General features: G+C 40.0%; 1 protein-coding gene across 1 annotated transcript in view; it reads left to right on the top strand.

The window, feature by feature from the left end:
- Prkca (protein kinase C alpha) overlaps window positions 1-23,386 on the top strand; it is a 371,818-nt gene that overhangs the window by 146,174 nt on the left and 202,258 nt on the right. Inside the window, 1 exon segment of the mRNA XM_048367133.1 lies at window positions 2,159-2,241. Coding sequence (XP_048223090.1) covers window positions 2,159-2,241 — 83 coding nt within the window.

The following is a 23,386-nucleotide window of genomic DNA, read 5'->3' as shown; positions in this document are numbered from 1 at the left end:
TATGACTATGAAAGTATATTTAGTGTTGATATGAAGACTCACTTTAGTAATGTGTGTGAAGGGACCAAACAAAGTGCCTGGTGAACAATAAAACTTTCATTAAATGTTCTTCTGTGGTCAGCCAGTAAGTCTCTTCTTCAGTTTCTCTGGCTTGTGTTACTCTCAGTTCTTAGCAACATGAATAATGATAAGGTTTATACATACCACCCTAGATCTATTCCATTAAATTCTTCCAAACTCTCCCATCCACACTTATGAAGCATTGCTTTTGTAAGTGTTACTCTTTGTTTAAAACCTTTCAGTGGTTTCTAAGGCTCATTGAAAAATATTCTGCGTTTCTTCTTGGCCTCTCAAAGTCCTTTAAGTGTTCTCAGTACTTGGCTCAGTATTTGAATTCCTCTTGGGATTTCAACTTTCAACAAACCTGTGGTCCTTTCCCACCCACTGAAATGACTCACCCTCTTTGATTGCCATCATCTACTAACATGTAAAGGGACACACATTATTATTGGTGAGAGAAGAAAATAGCACATGAGCAGAGACTATAAGAAGTTCTAATTTTATGCCATGCTTCAGTTCCTTTCTGCAACTATAACAGAACTCTTTAGATTGGGTGATTTACAAATAGCACCAATTTATTTCCTCACAGTTATGGGGACTAAAAGTCCAAAATCAGGGTACTGAAATCTGGTAAAGGCCGACTGGTGCCCTCATCAGAGAGAAGGAACATTGTATTCACAAGAGGGAAGTGAAAAGACCAAGAAACAACAAGGGTCCAAGCTTACCTTTTTTGATGTGTGTTAATTCCATCTATTACAGCTAAATTTTAAGTGCCCAGTCACCTCTCCACAGTCCCACCTCAACCCCACTACAACGGTAGCCAAACCATGGCATACAGTAAAACGTATGGCTCCCCTAAAACTTGAAAGATATTTTTGTTTCTTTAACACTTTTATTATGCAACAAAGACCAATAGAGTAGTAGAACTGACTTTGTAGCTTAATTTCAAGGGTTTTCTTGCTGTTTTGTTTTGATACTCAAGGCTTCATTCTTGCTAGGCAGATGCTATACCACGATTCACGTCCTCTACCCCTTTTTAATTTTAGTTATTTTTCAGATAGGATCTTGTTCTTATACCTGGGCTGACTTTGGACCACAATCTTCCTACTTCCACCTCCCAAACAGCTAGGAATATATACATACCATCACCACTCCTTTGTTTTTAAAATAAGGTCTTGCTAACATTTTTGCCCAGGGTGCCCTACAACCTTGATTGTACTGTCTCTACCTCTACATAGCTAGAATTACATACATGTACAATATGCCTGTTCTTAGTTTCAGGATCTAAAGGCAAGGGAGTCTTCTATATCCTTCACATTACACCATTTATAAAAATCTCTTATGTGATTATTACTTATTCATTATTATCACTCTCATTACTTATTCATTCCTCTAACACATAAATTTTATTGATTAATTAGTAGGATTCATTAGTATTAGTTATTTTGAGCTTGGGAAATATGTAGAAATTTTGGCTAGGCTTTTTAAGGACTCTCTCAGTCAATGATAGCATTGGAAGCAAACAGGCTGACACAGAAGATGTTGGTGTATACCCAGCGATTTTATCATTTCAAAGGGTTGTTTTCTATATATTAGGCTCTAGTGTCTTAATGATTTCCCTAAGTCCAAAATCCTGCCAAGCAAATTGTGCTGCCCACATTTAGACACACTTGTATGTTATTTATAATCAGTTACTTTCTTAGTATTTATGTTATTTCACCACAAAATATATTACATTCTCCCCTTACGTGTGTGTGTGTGTGTGTGTGTGTGTGTGTGTGTGTGTGTTGGTGTAAGACAGCACAAAGTACTTTAAATTTAGACTGCTGGTTTATACCTTGGTAAGCTGTTAGACAAGCTCAGCATCCTGTCTCCCTCAACTTCAGAGAGTAGAGGTCATGTTTTATGTGTCTTTGACTCCTGTCAGCAGTAGAATTTTCTGACTTTAACTATCCATGAATACAGTGAAATGCCTTCTGATTGCTGCTTGTCAGATTCTGTCTATATCAAAATTTAAATGACTCCTAATTATAAGTATCTCTTTGGGGATATATTAAATCTAAAGTGTTCTAATTCTTGTTTTCCTTTCTCTCTTCAGTTTGCTGTTTTGTGGTTCACAAGAGATGCCATGAATTTGTTACTTTTTCATGTCCGGGTGCAGATAAGGGACCCGACACTGATGTAAGTAGTCTCAAAACCATTATTTGGTGCTAATGTGGATTTCTAAGCTTTATTTTTTATGTACCCATACAACTTTTATTTTGGCACATACTATTAATGAGAAGACTTTTCAATTAGTTTCCTGTAACTTTGGCTTGTACTAATGAACAGATTTATCATCCATTGGAGCCCTGAGCTGCTGCTCAGAGAAATTCATAGAGGAAAATCATTGGCTTCTGTTCTTGCACTCTGGGTAGCAACATTGACTAGATCTACTTACTTTACGTTAATAACTCTAATGACAAGTTTTACAATGGGCATAAATCACCCGTTGATTTTATTTCTAAAAGTTTGTGAATTAATAGGAGCATTACTGGTTCTAGCCAATGATAAAAACCTAGCTTGTTTCATGAGATTCACACTGTATTGTCATGTTGATTGTAAGTCCTGCTACTGGTGAAAATAACTTAGCATCTGGTTTGCTGAGCTGTGATCTCTGCAGATGCCCCATACTTGCATATATTTGTGTCATTATTCTGCTCAATTAGTCTCTATTGAGCATCTCTCTTTTGTCTCTTACCAAAAAAATGAGACCAGCAAAAGACAGTGAGAATGAAAAGACAGTGAGAAGGAATGAGTTGCTTTTTCCTAGATCAATTTAGTTATTCATCCTTAAATCATGGGTATCAAGTGATTCCTACTTCACTACTTGTTCCCATCAGAAAACTTTGATTTTGAAGTGGCTTTCTCGGTGCAGGCAGGGTTCAAATCTTTTCTACCCTTCTCAGAAGATGATATTTTTCTGATGCTCTGTAGGATTCAGATTTATATTCTTGTAACTCATGTAATGAAGAGACTTAGTGCTTGACCCTCTGTACGTAGTTTGATTCAAATACTAATGGATGCTATGGGCTCCTGGCCACCAGGGTTCTAAAGAACCTTATAGGACAGGTAGCTTCAGGATACCTCACAGGTTTCCTAACTGTATCTCTTTGTAGACAAAGGAAACCAAGTTCATGAACATCAAATGTTTTCCCCACATATAAACAAAACTAATTAGTGTCATTGCCTTCCCTCCTCTTTTCCTTATGTTCTTTCTTTATGGAATATTGTCTCTATTTGGGCCATTTTAAATATAAAATAGATTGAAAGTACTATATCAATTTTTCTAAAAAGCTAAAGACCTATTACTTTTGTTTTGAAGGTGTCCCAAAGCATCATGTAATTCCTTTATTTTTTGTTCATTAGTCTTATCTTCATAGTCTTATATTTCTTCTTTTGTCATGTATCGCCTCCTATTTCTACCCCATCAAGAATGAAGAAGAGGTTAGGCTACAGTAGTTTTTGTAGAATTTTTGTTTCATCAGTCTCTTCTTTTTCCTGTTCTAATTTTTGTATTCTTTTGGCCAAGTATTCTTTGTTGAAAATCTATTACCTGCCAAATAATATTCTGAGCCTTGGGATACAAGCATTAGAAGAAAGATGTCTCCTTTGCCCCCAGAGACATCTTCTAGGGAAAGATGGACATTAAAATGTCACTAATTAGAATAGGATTCAGTTACACTGAGCAGGTTTACCTAAGGTACCCACTCTGTGTTGACATAGAAGCCTTTCTTATGGGAATGGAATTTAGGCCAAACTTTCCCAGTGAGTAATAGGCAAGCTAAAGGAACTCTGTGTGTGTGTGTGTGTGTGTGTGTGTGTGTGTGTGTGTGTGAGAGAGAGAGAGAGAGAGAATGAGAGAGAGAAAGAGAGAGAGAGAAATAAAGAGAGAATAGATGTATGTACATGTGTCTATTGATAATAAGGGGCTCAAGAAAGAACTGTTACAGACAAATGGAAAAAGAAGTGAGAAAGCCAAGATGTGGGAAGGAGTTTAGTGCATGAGAACCCAAGAACGTAGAACAAGAAAGATTTGGAACACAGCTTTGGGGTGTAGGTACAAAAAAGGTTCTAAACAGAGAGTAGTGAAACTCCATGTGCACCTTATACAGGCTTCTAAGGTCTCCTTGTAGGAAACAAACTGGGTGGGAGGTGGGTTGATGTACTGGGGATGTATCAAAGCTACTCTTTAGGACAAGGATCTGGGAGCTTGTTAGAGGTGGATGCAGGGAATATGGGTAGAATGAACACATTAAAGAACCATTTAAGAGCTTGGCCATTATGGGTGTAGGGAGATAGGGAAAGGGAAAGTGATTACCAGGCTTCGGGGAAAAATATATGAATGGATGGAGGTGCTTTAAGGGCCATGAGACTGGAAGTAGAGCATGCATTTGGGAAAGGGTGATGTGGCAGGTCAAAACTTCACTTCCTTGGATAAGTTCAGTTTGAGAAAATTGACACTAAGAAGGTGTGCAGAGCAAGTGTAGAGGCCAGAAATGAGGTGTATCCTGAAGATCCAGGTCCCTGTGCTTTAAGCCCGGGTTGAGTCCTTTGCCCGAAGGAGAGGTAAAAAGGGTTCAATCCCAGTAGAGAATACTATGGAACTATGGGCAGATTGGATGGGAGAGGAAGGTCAAGGAAAGAGACCAAGAAGGAGCAGCCAGAGAAGGGGGAGGACTTGAGTCTCTCTTTACAATTTTCTAGAGGCTTTAGAGCAAGTTGGTGAATTTGTAATGGTTTCTCTAAGTTTTCAATATTTCTCAAAAATAAGCAATGAGCAGTTTGCACAGGACTGTCTTGTTTACATGGGAAAGTCTTGGTTTAGATCATAGGTCAATTAATACATGTTAATTGTTAACAGTCTCTGTCATATTTAGCCTACTTTCTTGTTTGGTCAATCACCATATGGTCAACATATACCCTACCCACAGTGTACAGAGATAGGAAAACAAATTTCAGGGAATTGTTGCTTGATGTAGATTATAAGGTGAGCACATCTGTGGCCTAATGGAAAGCTAGGTTCTCTTCCTGCGCATATCTGTGCTCTTGACTGGCTGTAGGTGCTGAGGCCCACAACCTACATCCTTAAAAGTGATGATAAGAGATAGATTTTTTTTCCATAACATGTTGTAATTACTTTCAACATGCCATGTGAAACCGTAGCTTCTTTTGTTGATGATCCTCTTATATCCCTTCCTGTGGTTGTACTCACGCTATCACTGTATCTCATCTGAATACACTGGATACTGTATATACTGGTACTAGAACTAGGGAAGTGAAAGGGAATATCAAAATCGAGAGACAAAGGATAAAAGGAGAAATGACTCCAAAAGCAATACTTGCAAAACCATTTGGTGTAAACCAACTGAACAACTCATGGGGGGAGGGGGAAGGGGGAAGGGGGGAATGAGGGAGGAGGTAAGAAATAGTACAAGAAATGTACCCAAGGCCTAACGTATGAAACTGTAAGCCCTCTGTACATCAATTTGGCAATAAAAGAAAAACAAAGAAATACAGAATTGAGAAAAAAAGAGATAGATTTTTTTAAGTATAAGAATCAAAGAAGTACATGAGATATTTTTTTAAAAGCTACAGAGAACCATCTAGTCCTACCTGTCCCATCCACAAAGAATTATACAGAAATTTTGCCTCTTGTTTTTTAGAGTAAAGAAATTTATGATTAGGGGTTTTAGTGGCTGTGGCATGAGAGATGTCGTCTGTCTGCATGCAAGGCAGTTTCACTTACTGTAAAAATCTGCACATAAGTCTGTGGAGCCACAGGGGGAACAAAGTGAACTGTATAAGGGAGTAATTGGAAAAGGATGAGAATGCAGAGAGATATGTGTGAACATGGCAAGCTTTCTTGTTTTAACGTTAAAAAAAAGTTTTAAAAGCGTAAAATTAGAATGCTCAAGGAGATTAAGCTTTGATATAAATTAAATATTTTTGTTTTGTGAGTGAGGAGACTGAGATATACTGGAGAAAGCCATAAATAGCTTGGGTACCATTGTGTGTTGTCTCAGGTATTGAATGGATTTATGGCTGACTCAAGGAGATGGTCATGAAGGAAGAGAGGTAGGGACAAGAGAAAGAAAGAGCCTGGCTGATGGATTGTGGGTTGTACGGTTGGTGGAGCACATTGAAACTACCTGGTACATTCATAACCAAAGTAATTTGTAGGCATGTATGGAAGATGAAACCTCTTACTGTGCACAGATTTATACATATCTATTAAAAATAAAAAGAAAAGTTTTGACCAAATAGAAAATATTAGAGAGCATGAGAAAGACCAGTTAAGATACTGGAAGGATGAGGATAAATAAATAGAACTTAAAAGGAAAACTTTGCTCCAAGCATTTTTCCCCTTGAAAAATTAAAAATTTTGAAGGGAAGATTTTTTAATATCATGGAGAGGTGTTAAAATGCACCATATGAAATAACAATGCCTTCATTGAACCCACAGACCCCAAAGCATTTGCAGATTGGGAAAGAGAACTTACAGAGCTTGTGAAACCTATAAATAGTGAGCCTACTCTGCCATCTTCAAGATGAAAGGAATAGAAAAGGACTGAAAAATCAATCAGCAGAACCCAGATAACAGCCAGATGGGAAAAGCATTCTGAGTTCTTTTGAACAAATGCTCCTTAGGGCTCAAGGAGCAACCATAGTTGAAAAGAAGGAGCTTCTGTGTTCAGTGGAAAGAACTTTGAAGATTTTCAGGCCAATTTCCTAGCCCTTTGCTCAGTCTGGAGAAGCAGCCTACCCTGGGCAGGCCCTCCCTCTCAAGAGGGATGAAGAGGCCAGTGCTTCCTGGGCTCCAAGTGTCAACCCATACACACTAAGTGGACAAAAAGAAATAAGAAAGGCTTCTCAAGAACTAGCATTAGCAGTCAAGTCAATCTGGGGAACCAGTGCCCAGTCACTTGAAAGTGGGGATGTTGTGGTATGTGACTCACAGAACAAGTGTGTTCTTCCCATTTGATGATGAAAAGGCCATTGGAGTCTGGCCAGAATTTCTGTTTCAGGTGTGTAGCCTCTGAATGTAGCCCAGGGCTCTGTTCACTGCTCCCACATCTAAGATTTTGTAAGACAACCAAGTAACCTTTTTTTTTTTTTTGGCCAGTCCTGGTGCTTGGACTCAGGGCCTGAGCACTGTCCCTGGCTTCTTTTTGCTCAAGGCTAGCACTCTACCCCTTGAGCCACAGTGCCAATTCCAGCCTTTTCTATATATGTGGTGCTGGGGAATTGAACCCAGGGCTTCATGTATACGAGGCAAGCACTCTGGCCACTAGGCCATATTCCCAGCCCGCAAGTAACCATTTTTAAAACATGGTCCATGTTTAGAAATAGCTTCTTCTGGGCTGGGAATATAGCCTAGTGGCAAGAGTGCCTGCCTCGGATACACGAGGCCCTAGGTTCGATTCCCCAGCACCACATATACAGAAAACGGCCAGAAGCGGCGCTGTGGCTCAAGTGGCAGAGTGCTAGCCTTGAGCGGGAAGAAGCCAGGGACAGTGCTCAGGCCCTGAGTCCAAGGCCCAGGACTGGCCAAAAAAAAAAAAACAACAACAACAACAACAAAAGAAATAGCTTCTTCTGAGCTAGGGATGTAGCTCAGTGGTAAATGGCTTGCTTTGGGAGTGGCTTTTCTTCTTCCTTCACTGAATTAAGATGTGGATTGGGACACAGTAGAAATGTGACCTTGTTTTTCTTTGGGCATTAAGAGTAGTGAGAATTTGCAGAAGAGCAGTAAATGCTGTTATCCATGCAGCCACCATTGATCAGGTGCTCTTCCCTGCCATGGCCGTGATGATGGGGGCGGCGGGAGACTATGGAGGGTTTGGTGGGACTGACCTTTCTCTAGACTTCGTCCTCACACTTCTTAAAATCTTGGCTCACCAGCTCTGTCACTCATTCCGAACTCCTTCCTGTTTTTAGAACCATCTCAATTTATTTTAAATTATGCCTGTTCACAAGGCCCAAATTGCTAGAGAGAAAATTAGGCATTTGAACCTTTCAGTGCACATGCATGTATGTGTGTGTGTGTGTATATATGTGTGAGAATGTGTGGATATGAGTGTGTGTGTATATATATGCACACTCAATCCCTTTTATACTTCTTGTTTTCTCTGTGCTTAAGTGAGAACAAAGCTGTGAAACAACCCTCTTAGGGAATCTTACCTCCCTCACTTGTTCTCCTAATGCCACAATGTACAACCTGTTCACACTAAAATTTTTTAACCTGTAAATTGTAAGAAGAGAATTCATTCTTATGTGCTGTGTATAAAATAACACCAATGCCAAACAATTATTTGCTACATACATAATCTTTGGACTGTTTATTTTATGTGTTAGATATGGGGACATTTGCTCATGTGGTCATGGTGGACTCAACCAAAAGACTTCAAGAATCCTGAAGGGATAAGCTTTCCCTGCATTTCTGTTTGCATTTTTGTTGAGCATGCTGTTTTTATTTGCACTATGCATTTTCTCCAGTGTCCCTGTCCTATCTGGAGAGAGACTGTACACAGTATTTTTGTACTTCCTGTACAAAAACAGTGCAGTAGGGGGCTGGGGATATAGCCTAGTGGCAAGAGTGCCTGCCTCAGATACACGAGGCCCTAGGTTTGATTCCCCAGCACCACATATACAGAAAACGGCCAGAAGCGGCGCTGTGGCTCAAGTGGCAGAGTGCTAGCCCTGAGCGGGAAGAAGCCAGGGACAGTGCTCAGGCCCTGAGTCCAAGGCCCAGGACTGGCCAAAAAAAAAAAAAACAGTGCAGTAGACCAGAATTCAGATGACTTCCTGGGTCACTGCTACATCTCCTCTCCTGGGAGACAGCCGACACATAACCAGTAGTATCAGAAGTGTGCCGATGCCTGCCAGAATACCCAGAAGAGCACCTGATGAGGGAGTTAACTAACTTGCTAAGAGGTGGGGAGTCTTGCCTTGAAGAAGCCGAAAGCATTGACTGTCTCACTTAGGGATAACCCACGAGCAGCTGGATTCTGTTGAGATCTATACGTCCAGCAGGCAGAGCCACTTTGTTTTCACTCCTATGATCTCAAGAATTCTTTTATTCTCCACTGATTTCCTGTGTCTTAGAGACCAGTCAAATAAGAAAAGGCTGCTGCATTGCTTAAAATTCAACATTTCAGAGATTCATTTATGACAAAACTTAAAGCATTTAAAATAAATTTAGGAATACATTTTAGTGAATTTTCCATTTTTTTCCAAGTATGTTTTTACATCTAATATAGAAATAAGATGATTTTGTGAGCAAAGGCAGTTATACTTTAAAAAAATTAATTCCTGGTATGACAAAAGAAAGTAAGATTTGCAGAAGGACTAGTTACTACAAAGTTGTACAAGGTTTCTCAGAGCTCAGTAAAGAGTCCTTGCATTCCTGCCTGGTCACATCACGGAAGCCCTGTCTAGACCTTAATTTTCCTATTTATAGATGTAGACGTCAGGCTTGATAATCTTTAAAGTTATTTCTGCCTTAAACACCTTTCCACTGTTAAATGTTGCCTGAGGGACTCTTGGTGTGAGGGGTGCATAGGTGAAGAAAGCTCCTGCCCTCTCAAAGCAAGGTTATTTTCCAATTGCAACTATACACCCTGCAAACAGTAACACTATAAGACTGCATTGGATAGCTGCCATACTTGGGATAGAAGTCTATTCCAGTCCAGTTTAGAAGAGAGAGGAAGGAAAGGAGAGAGACAGAGGAACAGAGAGAGCAAGGGAAAGAAGAGAGAGACAGCAGGAAAAGGAGAGGGAGAAAAAGAACACACTTAAGTAACTAATGGGATAATAAATGGAGGCCTCATGGAGAGGGTGAGCTTTAAATTGTATTTCATTCTTTTGTGTGGTTTCTTTAGAAAATAAAATACTTGGGTAATATTTCTGTGTATATTGTGCTAGCCTAGGCACATCTCTCACAGGGCTACTCAGATGACCTGCAGCACAAGAGGGCCTGCATACAATGAGAACACAAGAAGGAAGACCTTCCATGTTCTACACTCGTGGTGGGAAGCCCCCAGATGAGCCTCTGAGGGACCCCCTCTGTACTCGCCCACAGTGCCCTTCCTCATGTGCTGTCATGCTGCGAGAAACCTGGAAAAGAAAGTTATTTCAGGGAAATAAACCCAACACAATAACTCCAGGGCTAATTCTGCTCTGCAGTGGGTGGATTCTTTTATGTACCAGATTCACAGTAACAGAAGTATTTCCTGCAAGGGAAGGGACTCCTGCTACATTTGTGCCAAATTAATTTAACTAGGAATTAAAAATAGTCTCAGAGTCTTCCATACACATCCCCAGTTCTAAGGAGCTGCAGGAGACAGCTTCTGGGTGCTGGAGCATCTATTGTTCTGATCCACTGAGTTCTAACCAGTGAGAAGGAAGGGGACCATGTATTTGCCCTGTGCTCTGTACTTACTTGATTAACTGAAAAAAAATGCCTGCAAGTAAGATCACTTATATTTTAACTAGTTATGTTGAGGCATGTTTTCTAGGGAGTCACCTAGGGGCTTTTCCACTTAGTCAAGTGGTTCAGGTTGCCGCAGTTTCAACATCTTTGGAATTAAACTTTGGAACTGCATAGAACGCAGTGGCACATTCTTTTTCCAAATCTTTACCCTTGGCAAATCATCAGCCTTTGAGAATGTGGTAAAAGTGTTTGGTAAAGCCAGCCAAAGTTCAGCGGAACCAGGTCAGCACAGGTGTCCCTTAAAGAGTGGGTAGAATTGATTCAGGTCAAAGAAAGAAAGAGGTAAGATGTTATGGTAGAAAGAGTTATTTTCTTAAGAAACATAAACTATCTCTGACAACAGGTCTGAAAGAGACTTTTGTGTGTGAAGCATGAAGAGTAATTATGTAGCTTCCGAGGTACCTGTAGTTAACTCTTTTCCTTCCTTCCTTCCTTCCTTCCTTCCTTCCTTCCTTCCTTCCTTCCTTCCTTCCTTCCTTCCTTCTTTCCTTCCTTCCTTCCTTCCCTGCCCTCCCCTCCCCTCCCCTCCCCTCCCCTCCTCTCCTCTCCTCCCTCCCTCCCTCTCTTCCTCCCTCCTTTCCTTCCTTCCCTACCTTCCTCCCTTCCTTTGTAATAAGCTTTTGTATTAGCGGTTGTGCTTATAAATGATTTTTTTCTAGAAAAATCTTAGGTCTTTTCTCTGAAAACTGAATAACCAGTACACAGGAAATAGGTGTCCCTCCAAAGAGAATCTGTCAGTGAGGGTCTGATAACCAATTTTTATTTGCCTTTGATTACTTGAATTATTTTTAGCTGCAGATGAGACTTCCATTGAACTTCCCCTATACCTAAGAATGGATATATGGACATGTCATCTGCAGGGGAGGCACACATGCATATAGGGCTTTCCTACTTTTCAAATCTTTGTCTTCACTCTTTGGAATTTAATTTTTAAAAATAGCAGCCCTAGGAAATGACTGTTGACTAGTTTAGACAAAAAAAAAACAGTTTTGATGGACACTTTGCTTATTTTTCTTGAGCCATCTAATATTGGACAGTACACAATGTACCAACAACCAAATTACCTGGACCTGAGTGCTGTTGTTAGAAATGATGTCTGATTTCCTGCCACAGAACAGAGAAATGCACTGCACAAGCTGTAATGTGTTTATGGTGTTACCTGACACTGAAATCTCAGGTATGTGGTGATTTTCTTGTATTTGTTCATCTTGTCTAATCATTAAATGTTTCTTGAGCATTTATTTGTGGTAAGTAGCATGAGGTGCAGATGTTAAAAAAAATGGCCGTTTCTTCCTCCTATGTACAGTGGAAGTTATGCCTACAAGTGAACATTATAATTGATATAATAATACTTCAGTGGATCACACACATAAATACATTAGGCCTATATTATTCCCATTGTGCAAATGTGGGAGTTAAGGCTTAGGTGTGGTGAGTTTCTGACTGGTGTTGCGTAGTACATAGAGTTCTGAACTTTTGAACTGGATCTCTTTTTTTCTGAACCTGCCCTCTTCCCATGAGACCACCTGATCGCTCAGCAAAACCAACTGGAGGGGCAGCTTTTTAATCAGTGAAGGGAGGCTCTGTGTTCCTGAGCAGAGTTTGGGATCAATGTAACTATAAGACAGGGAGGGGCTTGGCTCTTTTGCTCAAGGCTGACACTCTATCACTGAGCCATACCTGTACTTCAGGCTTTTTTTCTGGTTAATTGGAGATTAGAGTCTCAAGGATTTGTCTTTCTGGGCTGGCTTTGAACTTTGATTGTCAGCCACTGATGCCTGGCTGAGAAATCTTATCATCTTGAGATATTGACAGTGAACGCATCCACAGGAGATCCACTGGTGTTTTCATGAGGGCTGGAGCATGCCTGGTCACAGGGATGGTAGGAGCCTACAGCAGTGTCCAGACTTACTCTGGGTTCTTCTGGAGAGGATGAAGATGAGGGCTTTTCAGGACGTTGCATTTCTGCAAAAATTTGCTTCAAGTGGCTTCTCCCTAAGCTGAAAGCTAGCCCAGGGAACTGTTTGGCTCATGCCAGAGGCTTGTTCCTGGATTCTAGTGAGTCACCTTTTTTCACAAGCTGGACTCAGAGTGCAATTCAATTAGCTGGTTCTTTCCTGCCTTGGCTCTCTTTTTAGTTTTCATTGCTCAGCAAATTTTCCAAAAAGTGGCTCAGAAAGAGTCTAGGCCAGAGATGTGTATTTCCTGGGGTCTAGAAAAGGGAAGAAAGTTTCCTGAGGACTTCTCACTTGGCATTACCACTGTGCCATTTATTTATTTACAGTGGGGTCCCGGCTCCCCAAACTCTGACTTTAAGAGTGGCTGTGAGAGCTTTTTTTTTTTTTTTTTTTTTTTTTGGCCAGTCCTGGGCCTTGGACTCAGGGCCTGAGCACTGTCCCTGGCTTCTTCCCGCTCAAGGCTAGCACTCTGCCACTTGAGCCACAGCGCCGCTTCTGGCCGTTTTCTGTATATGTGGTGCTGGGGAATCGAACCTAGGGCCTCGTGTATCCGAGGCAGGCACTCTTGCCACTAGGCTATATCCCCAGCCCTGTGAGAGCTTTAGTAAGTGGGAGGCACCTGTTCTTCGCCATTTGTGTTACGTGGCACCAGAAGCTATGAACAAACTAGACTCCTAGTCTGCGAGTAAGAAATAGGTGGTAAGAAGGTGGATTGTTGCAGTTATTTTGTTACCCATTCATTGTACTTATTTTACAATCCAACATATTCTCAAGCAGATTTTTTGAGAATGATATACCAACCTGTGAGTTGTGAGGGAGTCAGCTTCTATGAGGAATATTACTGTCTTCATGTTTGTGTTGCCATGAGGTATTGGGAGATTCCTGATCATCTGAAGGCTTCCTAGATTCTCTCCGAGGAAAGACTGCCTGGTTCTTACATTAAGGAAGTCATATTGGACAAGTACAGCACTGTCCTTATTTTCTTCACTCTGGTATCTCCTTTCCTTTCCAAACTAGAGCTTACTCCTGTTGTTCTAATCCACATATGAAAAACCAGCTGGATCATCTCTCCCCAGTCTCCCAAGCCAGAGGCCTTAGGGTTCTCTGCGGTGTCTCCATCTCTTGTCTCCCAAATCTAATAGGTCTAAGTGCATTGGGCTCTGCCTTCACCTCTGTCTCCTCTCTACCTTCTTAGCTACCACCTGGTGAAGGCTTCCTGTGGTCCTAGGACTTGAACTCTGACTCAGAATTATTTTTCTTTGCCTAAAGATCTTAGATATTGGGCCCTAGATATTTTTTTGTCTAAAATCCTAGATATTGCCTCCCGGAAGTACTTTATTAGAAAAAAAATGGATCCTGCCACTCCTTTTTAACATTTCCCATGTGTTTCTACAGGGAGGCATACTGTGACCCTATGGACTATGAATTGAGGCTGTGTCCTGGGAGTTTTGCCAGGCAAACAGCACGAGTGTCTTTTCTTTTCTTTCTTTCTTTCTTTCTTTTCTTTTTTTTTTTTTTTTTTTTTTTGGCCAGTCCTGGGCCTTGAGCTCAGGGCTTGAGCACTGTCCCAGGCTTCCTTTTTGTTCAAGGCTAACACTGCCGCTTGAGCCACAGCACCACTTCTGGCCATTTTCTATATATATGGTGCTGGGGAATCAAACCTAGGGCTTCATCATGTATACGAGACAAGCACTCTTGCCACTAGGCCATATTCCCAGCCCCAGCACTAGTGGCGGTTAGAGGGAAGACGTCAGTGTACCCACAGAACCAGCTACCACTGCTTTGCTTATGTCCTGTTGACCAAAACCCAGAGTTGCTCTAAGGGTTCTTCAGAGAAACAGAACCACTAGGTGTGTTTGTATGTCCCTGAATATGGAGGCTACATCCCAATAATTAAAGGTTAAGGTGGCAAGTTGGAGACTAAGGAAAGCCAGTAGCATAGCTCCAGTCTGATTTTAAAGGCCTGAGAACCAGGAGGGATAATGATGTGAGTTCAGTCCTCATTTGAAGGCTGGCCAGCCTGAAAACCAGGAAGAGCCAGTGTTTCAGAGTGAGTGTGAAGGTAGAAGAGAGTGTCCAGGTTTGAAAGCCTTCAAGAAGGAAGAATTCTTTCTTACTTTGGGGGTGGTTAACCATTTTTTTAAAATCTATTCAGAGCTTCAACTGACTGGGTTAACCATTTTTTTTAAATCTATTCAGAGATTCAACTGATTGAATGGGACCTACTTTATGGAGACCCATCTGTTTTGTGTGTGGGAGTGTGTGGTGTTGATTGGTACTGGAAATGGAACCCAGGACCTCTGTCACATTAAGCAAGCACTTTACCAATGAGCTACACCTGTAGCTCAACTGTTATTTTGGATTGATATTCCTGGAAGTGACTAGTAATTATACAGCTGTTCATCTGGAGAGGTTTATAATGAATCACAATTCAAGAGGAAGACAAATGATTCAAATTTCCTGTATGCCCCAACTTTGCTGCCTGCATGACTATCCCATGCCTACCTGTGCTCTGTCTATGCAGAGTCACAAAACTGCTGTGCTTGTTCATGAGAGATGTATCACTTTAGATTGGTGTATGAAAGAACAGATTTTGCAATGTGCAGATTATATCTGAGTGGCATATTTTTGCATATCATGAAACACATCTAAATCATACCTTTTAGAAGGCAATTGGCTGGCTATTCCCTCTCTATAGTTTCAAGATTCTAATTTGTCTCTCATAATCTCTTGCAAACCAGGAAGCTTTGTAGAGTTAACATGGGGTATAAATGTTTAAAGCATGAATGTTTCATACTTGGAAAGTGATCTTCTCTGTGGAGGATGGTGATTTTAGGTTTCTAGATATTAAGCTGTATCATGACTCATTTGTTCTTAAACAAGTCGTTCTCCAGTTACTAAAATTAATCACAAAAGACCAGGGAAGCTTGAAAAAGAAGAGGAGGGCATAGCAGTTCTTAAAATTAGAAAGACAGGGCTGTTCTTTTTACATTTGTTAAGTTTGAATAATAAGCCAGGATGAAGGTAATTCAGTTTAACCATTTTTTTCCAGTGAACATCAGAAATTTAGAATAACTTAAGATACAGAAGCAGAAGTGGAAGAAAACGGATAGGCAAGTTGAATTTTTGAAAAGAAGCCACATACATCATTGAAAGGAATGTGGCAAATTTATTTAGATTCATGTGCTTGCATCTGGTCATATTCTCACAAAGTAAACTTCTGTGTATCTAGGAGCCAAACAGCAGGAAGTCTTTTTGTTGTTGTTGTTAAATTTTTATTGTCAAACTGAGGTACAGAGAGGTTATACTTTCATATGTTAGGCATTGGATACATTTCTTGTAACAAAAAAAAAAGCCTCTGGAGAATTCACAATTTGCCAAATGGTTATCCCCTGCACTGTAGCCAAAGTGGTATTCAGTGATCAAGTTGTGAATAATCTACTTAAACCCACCATCTTCTTGCCTCAACCATTAGAATACACACTTCTTACTATGATCAATGCAGCCCATCAGGCTTGTGATATGACTCCTGCTCACTCACTAACTGAAATGTGTCAAGGTCATCTTGTCCCCAGACCTTCTCTCTGCTCATCAATGTCATCCAGGTCTCTGCTGATAGGACACCTCCTGAAAGACACGACACATTTCCTTGTTATTGTCTGTTGCCCCATTGGTCTCTCTTCCTTTATGTACTTCATAGACTTGATCACTTGGGCATAACTTTATTATTTGATTATTCTCTATCTTTCCATTAACATACATGTTCATGACCTTATTTATCTTACTCTTCCATTTAATCTAAAATAATGCCTGGCACATATTAGTTGGATAGCTGGATGAATGCATCTAAAAGGAAGATAAAAAATATCCTAACAGGGGTTTGTTTCCTTCTAAGAATAAAACTACAAAAAAAAGTCTTGCCTTGGTGTAATTTTACATATTGTCCAAAGAAGAAGTGTATCATTCATAATCCTAATGTTTAGAATATGCGGTGACAAAATTATTTTGTTTTAAAATATATGGTCAGTCTTACTTGACTAGATTCCTAATTAACCACCAGATCACGAATTTTATCCAATCTGGATATGAGAGACAACTGTGGAAATTAAAACTTTGAGGATAATATCTATCTAATAGGATCTTAACATCCCAATTATGGCTGCATATTGGCTTGGGATCACTGTTCTCTTCCTTAGATCCCTGTGTAGCTGTTGGATTTCTCATACTGATACTCTTGCTAAAGGAGAGGGTTGTTAAGTAAACTGTGTTTCATCAATGTGTTAGAACATGGATAGCCATGAAGAATAAATGACTGTAAAGACATAGCAAAAACCCTTATATGATGCTAGGTGAATAGTTTTTAATATAAAGTTATTACTGTGATTATTGTAACTATGACAAAATTTGTGGGGAAACAAAGACTAGAAGGGAACATAAATTGAAATTGTTTGATAATTTGATTTTCTTTTTCTGAGTGGTGGTGGTGATGGTGGTAATTGTGTGTGTGTGTGTGTGTGTGTGTGTGTGACTGAACTGAATTCTATGATCAAATTGCTGAAGATATATTGCCTTCTGGACACACACTAACTTTACTCTGAGTGTGTGGTACATACATGTGCCTCCCCTTAGCTCTATCTACATAGAAATATTGCCAAGACTTCATCTCAGTACCACAAGAAGGATTCAATTACTCACATGATGTTATGATAGGTTTTGAGATACAACTGAATTAACTGGAGTTTCTTGATATTTTGATACTAGAAAAAGGAATAAGATATTATGATGACGTTTTCTTAACAATCCTTTTCCCCTCTAAACATTTTATAAATTATTTTCATTTGGAGGACTGTACTTCTAAGTACTTGGGTTTTGAGGCTCATTTTGTTGTGGTATGAAATATTTGGATCTCCTATAATTGTGTTTGATTCACACATAATGTTTTTATTATATAGCAAATCCTGAGAGTAGATATATGTGTTGGTTGGAGCAGCTATATAATAACCCCACAGTTCATGAAAGTAGCTCTGACTATCTACACTAGCAACAGCCTCCCATGAAGAGGGAGACAGAGCCCTTCTGAGACCACCAGACTTCATCTTCAGTGTGACATGTAGCAAGGGGCAGGAGATTTTAAGAAGGTGTTGCAAAATTGGCATTCATGTGGCACATACCTTGGAAATAAGAGAGCAGAAAGCTGGCATAGGGATCTAGCAAATGAACCAGGTATGTTCAGTATGAAGAGAGGAGTAAGTTGTGGGAGGTGATTAGAGCATCCTTCTATTTACTCAAGTGCTTTCCACGGTGTCAGGATGGTTGAGTGGTCTAAGGCGCCAGACTGAAGTGCTTTCCTACATTGAACAGTAGACTTGCCCTCAGAGGCCCAAGGGCTGGTCCAGACCCAATGGCAGATGTTACAAGATGTCACTACTTAGCATACATGCCCCCCCACCCACCAAGCAGAAGTTCCATGGAGTGGAGTGATGTTTTTAATCTTAGAACAGGATCCCTGAGAGATGTGACAGGAGATGCTAGTTTTGAGCTGTTCCCTGAAAAAGGTTATGCCACCTACATTCAAATTTGACATGAAGCTAGGGTGGGTATTGGATTTTCTTTTCAGAATAACCTTCTGTTCCACATGGCTGATTTTTATTCCTGGTAAGTTTTGGCATCTCTTAGGAGATATCCCTGGCCATACTCCTTTCCATGGAGTATTCCACAACTCTCCACCCCAAGTCCAGTTCTCCCCCTTCTTCTCTGTGAAGACTTCTTTGGAGACTTCCCTACCATTATGCTATATATAATTGTTTCTCTATCTCCCTTTGTATATTCTTCTGTTTCCCTGTCCTCAGTACTTACACAGAATTAGGCATGTAGCTAGCTCTCAATGTTTATTTAATTATCATGGAAATGAATAGAGATCTGTATGGTCCCACTTGAGTTAACATTGATATTGTACAGAATTTCTGCTTTACCTTTGTTGACACTCATACTCTTCTTACAGGCTGTCTTTGAGCCAATCGCTTATGGCCCTTAGCATAATGGATGGATATTTATAATCATAATTACACATAGTTCTTTGTGCAAGTGCCATCAACTTTTAATGTGCAACTTCCATGCTTGCATGAAAGTTGAAAATTACTCATAAGCTGTTTGTGTGTAGTACTTTATGAATTTCAATAAATGGGGGAAAGGTCCATTTTCTGTGCCGATGATTGTAATGTGGACCATAGAACAGCTGGGAGGCTGAGAGTAGATGTGTGTACAATAGGCCTCCAGATTCCCTTTTGTTTATTGAAATAGACTAACCTGGGAAGAACAAGGCAGGCTTTAAAAATAACTTGGTACACATGTAGGAGAAATAACCTTACCCCCCAGAAGCAGAGGGGAAAGAAAGTAGGTTCCAATGTAGTACTTCTTCTAGGATATTTTTAGTAAGAGGGCCCTTTCTTCTTGATGGTCAATAAAGGAAAATTATTGTAGGAAAAAAACAGGTGAAATGAAGGCTACCCAAGTTGTTAGTATTGTATTTTATTTCTATATTGTCCACAAAAAAGGAGATATAAGCAGAGGATTGGTCATCAGCACAGTAGAAAAGGAAAATATGAGATGTGGATTCTATTTGTTTATCATGTGTGCATGTGGTTTGGCAAGTGATTTGGAGGACTTTCTGTCTAACACCTATTTCATAAGACATTTTCCATCTTTATTTTATTCAGGAAGATATATGAATTTGGAAGTTTCTTGGTAGTTTTTAGCTTTTCAATGAGTATTGTTTACCACAGCATTTGAACTGTGAGAACTTCACTATTACTGCTATCAGAAAGGCTTGGTGCATTTTTTACAAATATCTTCTAGTAGGAAATTGATGAACCTGGTAACCTAATTTTAGACCTCCTGAAATTTGGCAGATGGATGGTATTTATAGTGTTCTGAATCAGTTCCTATTAGATGTTTAAAAATAGTCACATCATTAGAGAATACTCAAGAAAGACAAGATTTTAACCCCCAAATATGATACCCAGAATTTTGTTTTTGGCCTCCTAGAGCAGGTGTGCATTTTGGTAACAATTTCTAAAGAGGCTTTTGTTGTCTCTTCGTTCTCTTTCCTGTGTGATGCTGCTGTTGCCATGGAGACAGATCTTGAGGTTGCTTTGTTACACAGTGTAAGGCATTCCCTGATAGGGAGATTTACTGCAGGTCATCATCAGCACATTGTCTTTATTAAGTATTGTATATAAAACATCTTGTGCAAGGCATACAACTCTGTGTTTGGGGAGGTCCCACAAAAGATGCAGAAACTTGACACTCATGGATGGAACACAACATGGGGGATGTCAGCTACAGAAGTTTGGAAAGAAATCCAAGCAATGGGCACATGCCATTTCTATTCCAAGTGGGCAAGGACAGATTTTAGCACTACTTGTCCAGTTATAGCTAGCTTATTGAGAAGAAATGGTTTGAAAAAATTGTTGAGTGTTTTAGAAAGGAGTTGCTGTGTAGATCCTTGAGGTGGAAAAAAAGCTGTTTCCAAGTTGTAACATAGTGCAGTCAGGTGTTAAGAAAGTTGCTTTGCAATTAAATATTTAAAAAATAAAGTTGCTTTTGCAAAATATATGGCCTAAATGATTGGAATTGAAGATGGGGATGGATTATTGAAAGATGTGGCAAACTCCCACTGCTCTGGGATTATTTGTCTCAGTTTCCTCACCTTTCAGTTGATGGTGTTTCTAGCTGTTACTCTGAGATTTAACTGGGGGGAATGCTGATAAAAGACTTGTGCTAAGGAAGTAGTTCCTAAAGGGCTTCCCAGGCCTCCAGTTTCAAAATCCCTGGGAACTTGTTAGAAATGCAGAGACTCAGGTGTCACAGAGGTAGATTCAACATCTCAGGGGCAAAGTGGAGACCCATCTGTGTTTACTAGTCTCTTCAGATGTTACCCTGTGCAGGGGAGAACCACTCCTGGAGAACAACTTTCAGGGCATGGTTGGCTTTTGATGGACAAATGGGCTGAGGAATAAACCCAAGGCCTTGCACATGCTAAGAAAGAACATGTTGTAGCACTGTGCTATATGCCCATCCCACAGCATGGGTTTACCTTGGGTAAGATTGAGCAAGCATTCTTCTTGTCATGTAAGCTCCTGGCTATTCACTGAATTCATCCACTCTGCTATTTAAAAGATGCTGAATAAGGTGGCCATGGATTCTTGAACTTGGAAGATCAAGTTAGCTTTGAGTGAAAAACTCTGTATTTATCCTCCTATCCAAAAAGCCAGGCCAATTCAATTTACTGAAGTCAACACAGTTAGCAACTATTCTCCCCCTAAATTTCAGGTATCTAAAGGTGTTATTTATAACTGGCATACACTTTATGCTTAAGCTGAAGAAACAATTGACCATGTTCTTTTCTCGTTCTAATATCCTTTTTTTTCCCTTTGTGACTTGATTTCTGAGCTTTGCAAACCAAAAGATTCATCCCAGGCTTATCAGTAAAAGTAGAATGATTTTAGTACCATTTGCAGTTCCTATTTTTTAGAGACAAAGAAATTCTCTCCGGTTTGTCATTCTTTTTTATTTTTTTTTATTATCCAACTGAATTACAGAGAGGTTACAGTTTCATACATTAGGCATTGGATACATTTCTTGTACTGTTTGTTACCTCGTCCCTCATATAGACATCTATAAACATCATTGATCTTCCCCAGGTCTGTCATTCTTCATATTTTTTACTTCTATAAAAGCTTACTATAGGATATTTCTTTTAAAGAAAAAAAAAGGAAAATCTGCGGTGATTTTAAAGTTTTCAGCCAAGGCATCAGGAAAACATTAGGAGACTGGGACCCTTCATTTATGAGATGTTTCTTTCTTTCTTTTTTTTTTTTTTTTTTTTTTTTGCCAGTCCTGGGGCTTGGACTCAGGGCCTGAGCACTGTCCCTGGCTTCTTTTTGCTCAAGGCTAGCACTCTGCCACTTGAGCCACAGCGCCACTTCTGGCCATTTTCTGTATATGTGGTGCTGGGGAATCGAACCCAGGGCCTCTTGTATGTGAGGCAGGCACTCTTGCCACTAGGCCATATCCCCAGCCCTATGAGATGTTTCTGATACAACATGTCATGTGTCATCTGCAGGACTCTCTGGGGATCTTCCCACTCCATCCAAGCCAAATTGTAACTTATTTGGAACCTGTCCCTCTAAAAGGGAAAGTAACAAACATGCCTGACATTTACAGGATTTCTTTGGCAGTGTGCAGTTTTTCTTGCAAGTGAATTCACTGATATTGGAAGACAGTGTTTGACAGTAGCTAACTTGGTTTTTAGATGGTGTAGGAGTACAAATATAATACTAATGGAGTCTTGTGATGATGAGTATAGTGGCTATCAAATCACTCATACAGTTTTAAATCCATTTGCAATGTCCAGATATAAACAGAGAAAACTGTAGAGCATAACTACAGGCATATTTTTCTTTAATTCTTGATTGCTTTTACGGTTATTTTTTCTAAATAGGCAGTTTCTCTAGGATCAGAGAAGATGGTATAAAATGACTAGATGAGCAATTCAACTGCTTTCTAGAGAAAATTGAAATCTAAATTTTCTTTTTACTTTCCTGGCTAATTAGGACAACTAAAAGTAAACATCCAATTATCCAGCAATAAATCTAGTCTAACTGTGTCTATATTCTATAAAGAGTGCTAAGGTAGAAGAATATATATTAAAATCACGATCAGTATAGGACAAGTTCTGACTTCTTGCAGAGAATAAATTCCTGGGCTTATGAGTTTAGATCATGTGTGTAAGAAGAGAAAATGGGGTCAAGAATTATTTTATCCTTTTACTTGTTGGGAGGCAAGAATGCTGGCTCAGGAACTAGGGAGACCTGGTTTCTAGTTTTAGACAAGTCCTCAAAATACCTTGTTCTTTGAAATAAAATACTTGAGTGAAGAACTGAAGAACAAACATAAATTTAGCTTTGCAAAGAACACCCCTTCCATCCATGGTCCCCTGAGCTAACATTCAATCTCACACTCCCTTCTTACCTGTGTTTTAGCTTCTGTTCTACATGGTAGAGTCAGGAGAGGATTTCTAGCAGGAATCTTCTGAGTAAACCATAGAGGGAGGTAGACTAGGAGCTAGGAGGAAGGAACACATGCCACATGTCTCTGAGGAATACTGGTGGGCACCAAGATGGTAGGCAGCCCAGGTAACAGCCAGTGAAGAGAACTATGGCAGGTGCGTGTAGTGTAGTCCACTGCGCGCGCGCGCGCACACACACACACACACACACACATTCATCCTCTCTGTCCTTTCTTTTAAACCTGAAATTTGTGATTATTTCCTTTTACTATTTAGTAATGTCCTTGTAACTTTATTTCAGCCATGTTCTACTGAAAGGAGTTCCTGCTGATTGGAAAAGCCAAGGGAGAAAACCACAGGCAAACCACAAGAACTGAAGCAGGTGCTCAGATGAAGCTTGGGGACAGAATTACCAGCTCATGGTTGTGATGTCCCCAGGAGACTCACTTCAGTGTTAGGTATCAAATAATTGTAGAATAGAGGGGCCAAATTTCTTTTCTTTTTTCCAGTCTTGGTACTTGAACTCTGGACCCCGGTGCTGTCACTGAGTTTCTTTTGTGCAAGGTGAGTGCTCTACCACTTGAGTCACAGCTCCAATTCTGGATTTTTTGAGTAGTTTATTGGAGATAAGAGTCTCCCAGACTTTCTTGCCCAGGCTGGCTTCAAACCACAATCCTCAGAGCTCAGCTTCCTGAGTAGCTAGGATTATAGGCATGAGCCACCAGTGCCCGGCTTCAAATTCTTATCATATGAGTAGCTCTCATT

This window comes from Perognathus longimembris, chromosome 17, assembly GCF_023159225.1.
Source record: "Perognathus longimembris pacificus isolate PPM17 chromosome 17, ASM2315922v1, whole genome shotgun sequence".
NCBI lineage: Eukaryota > Metazoa > Chordata > Mammalia > Rodentia > Heteromyidae > Perognathus > Perognathus longimembris.
The sequence above is the reverse complement of the archived record's forward strand: the minus strand, read 5'-3'. Positions and strand labels throughout refer to the sequence as shown.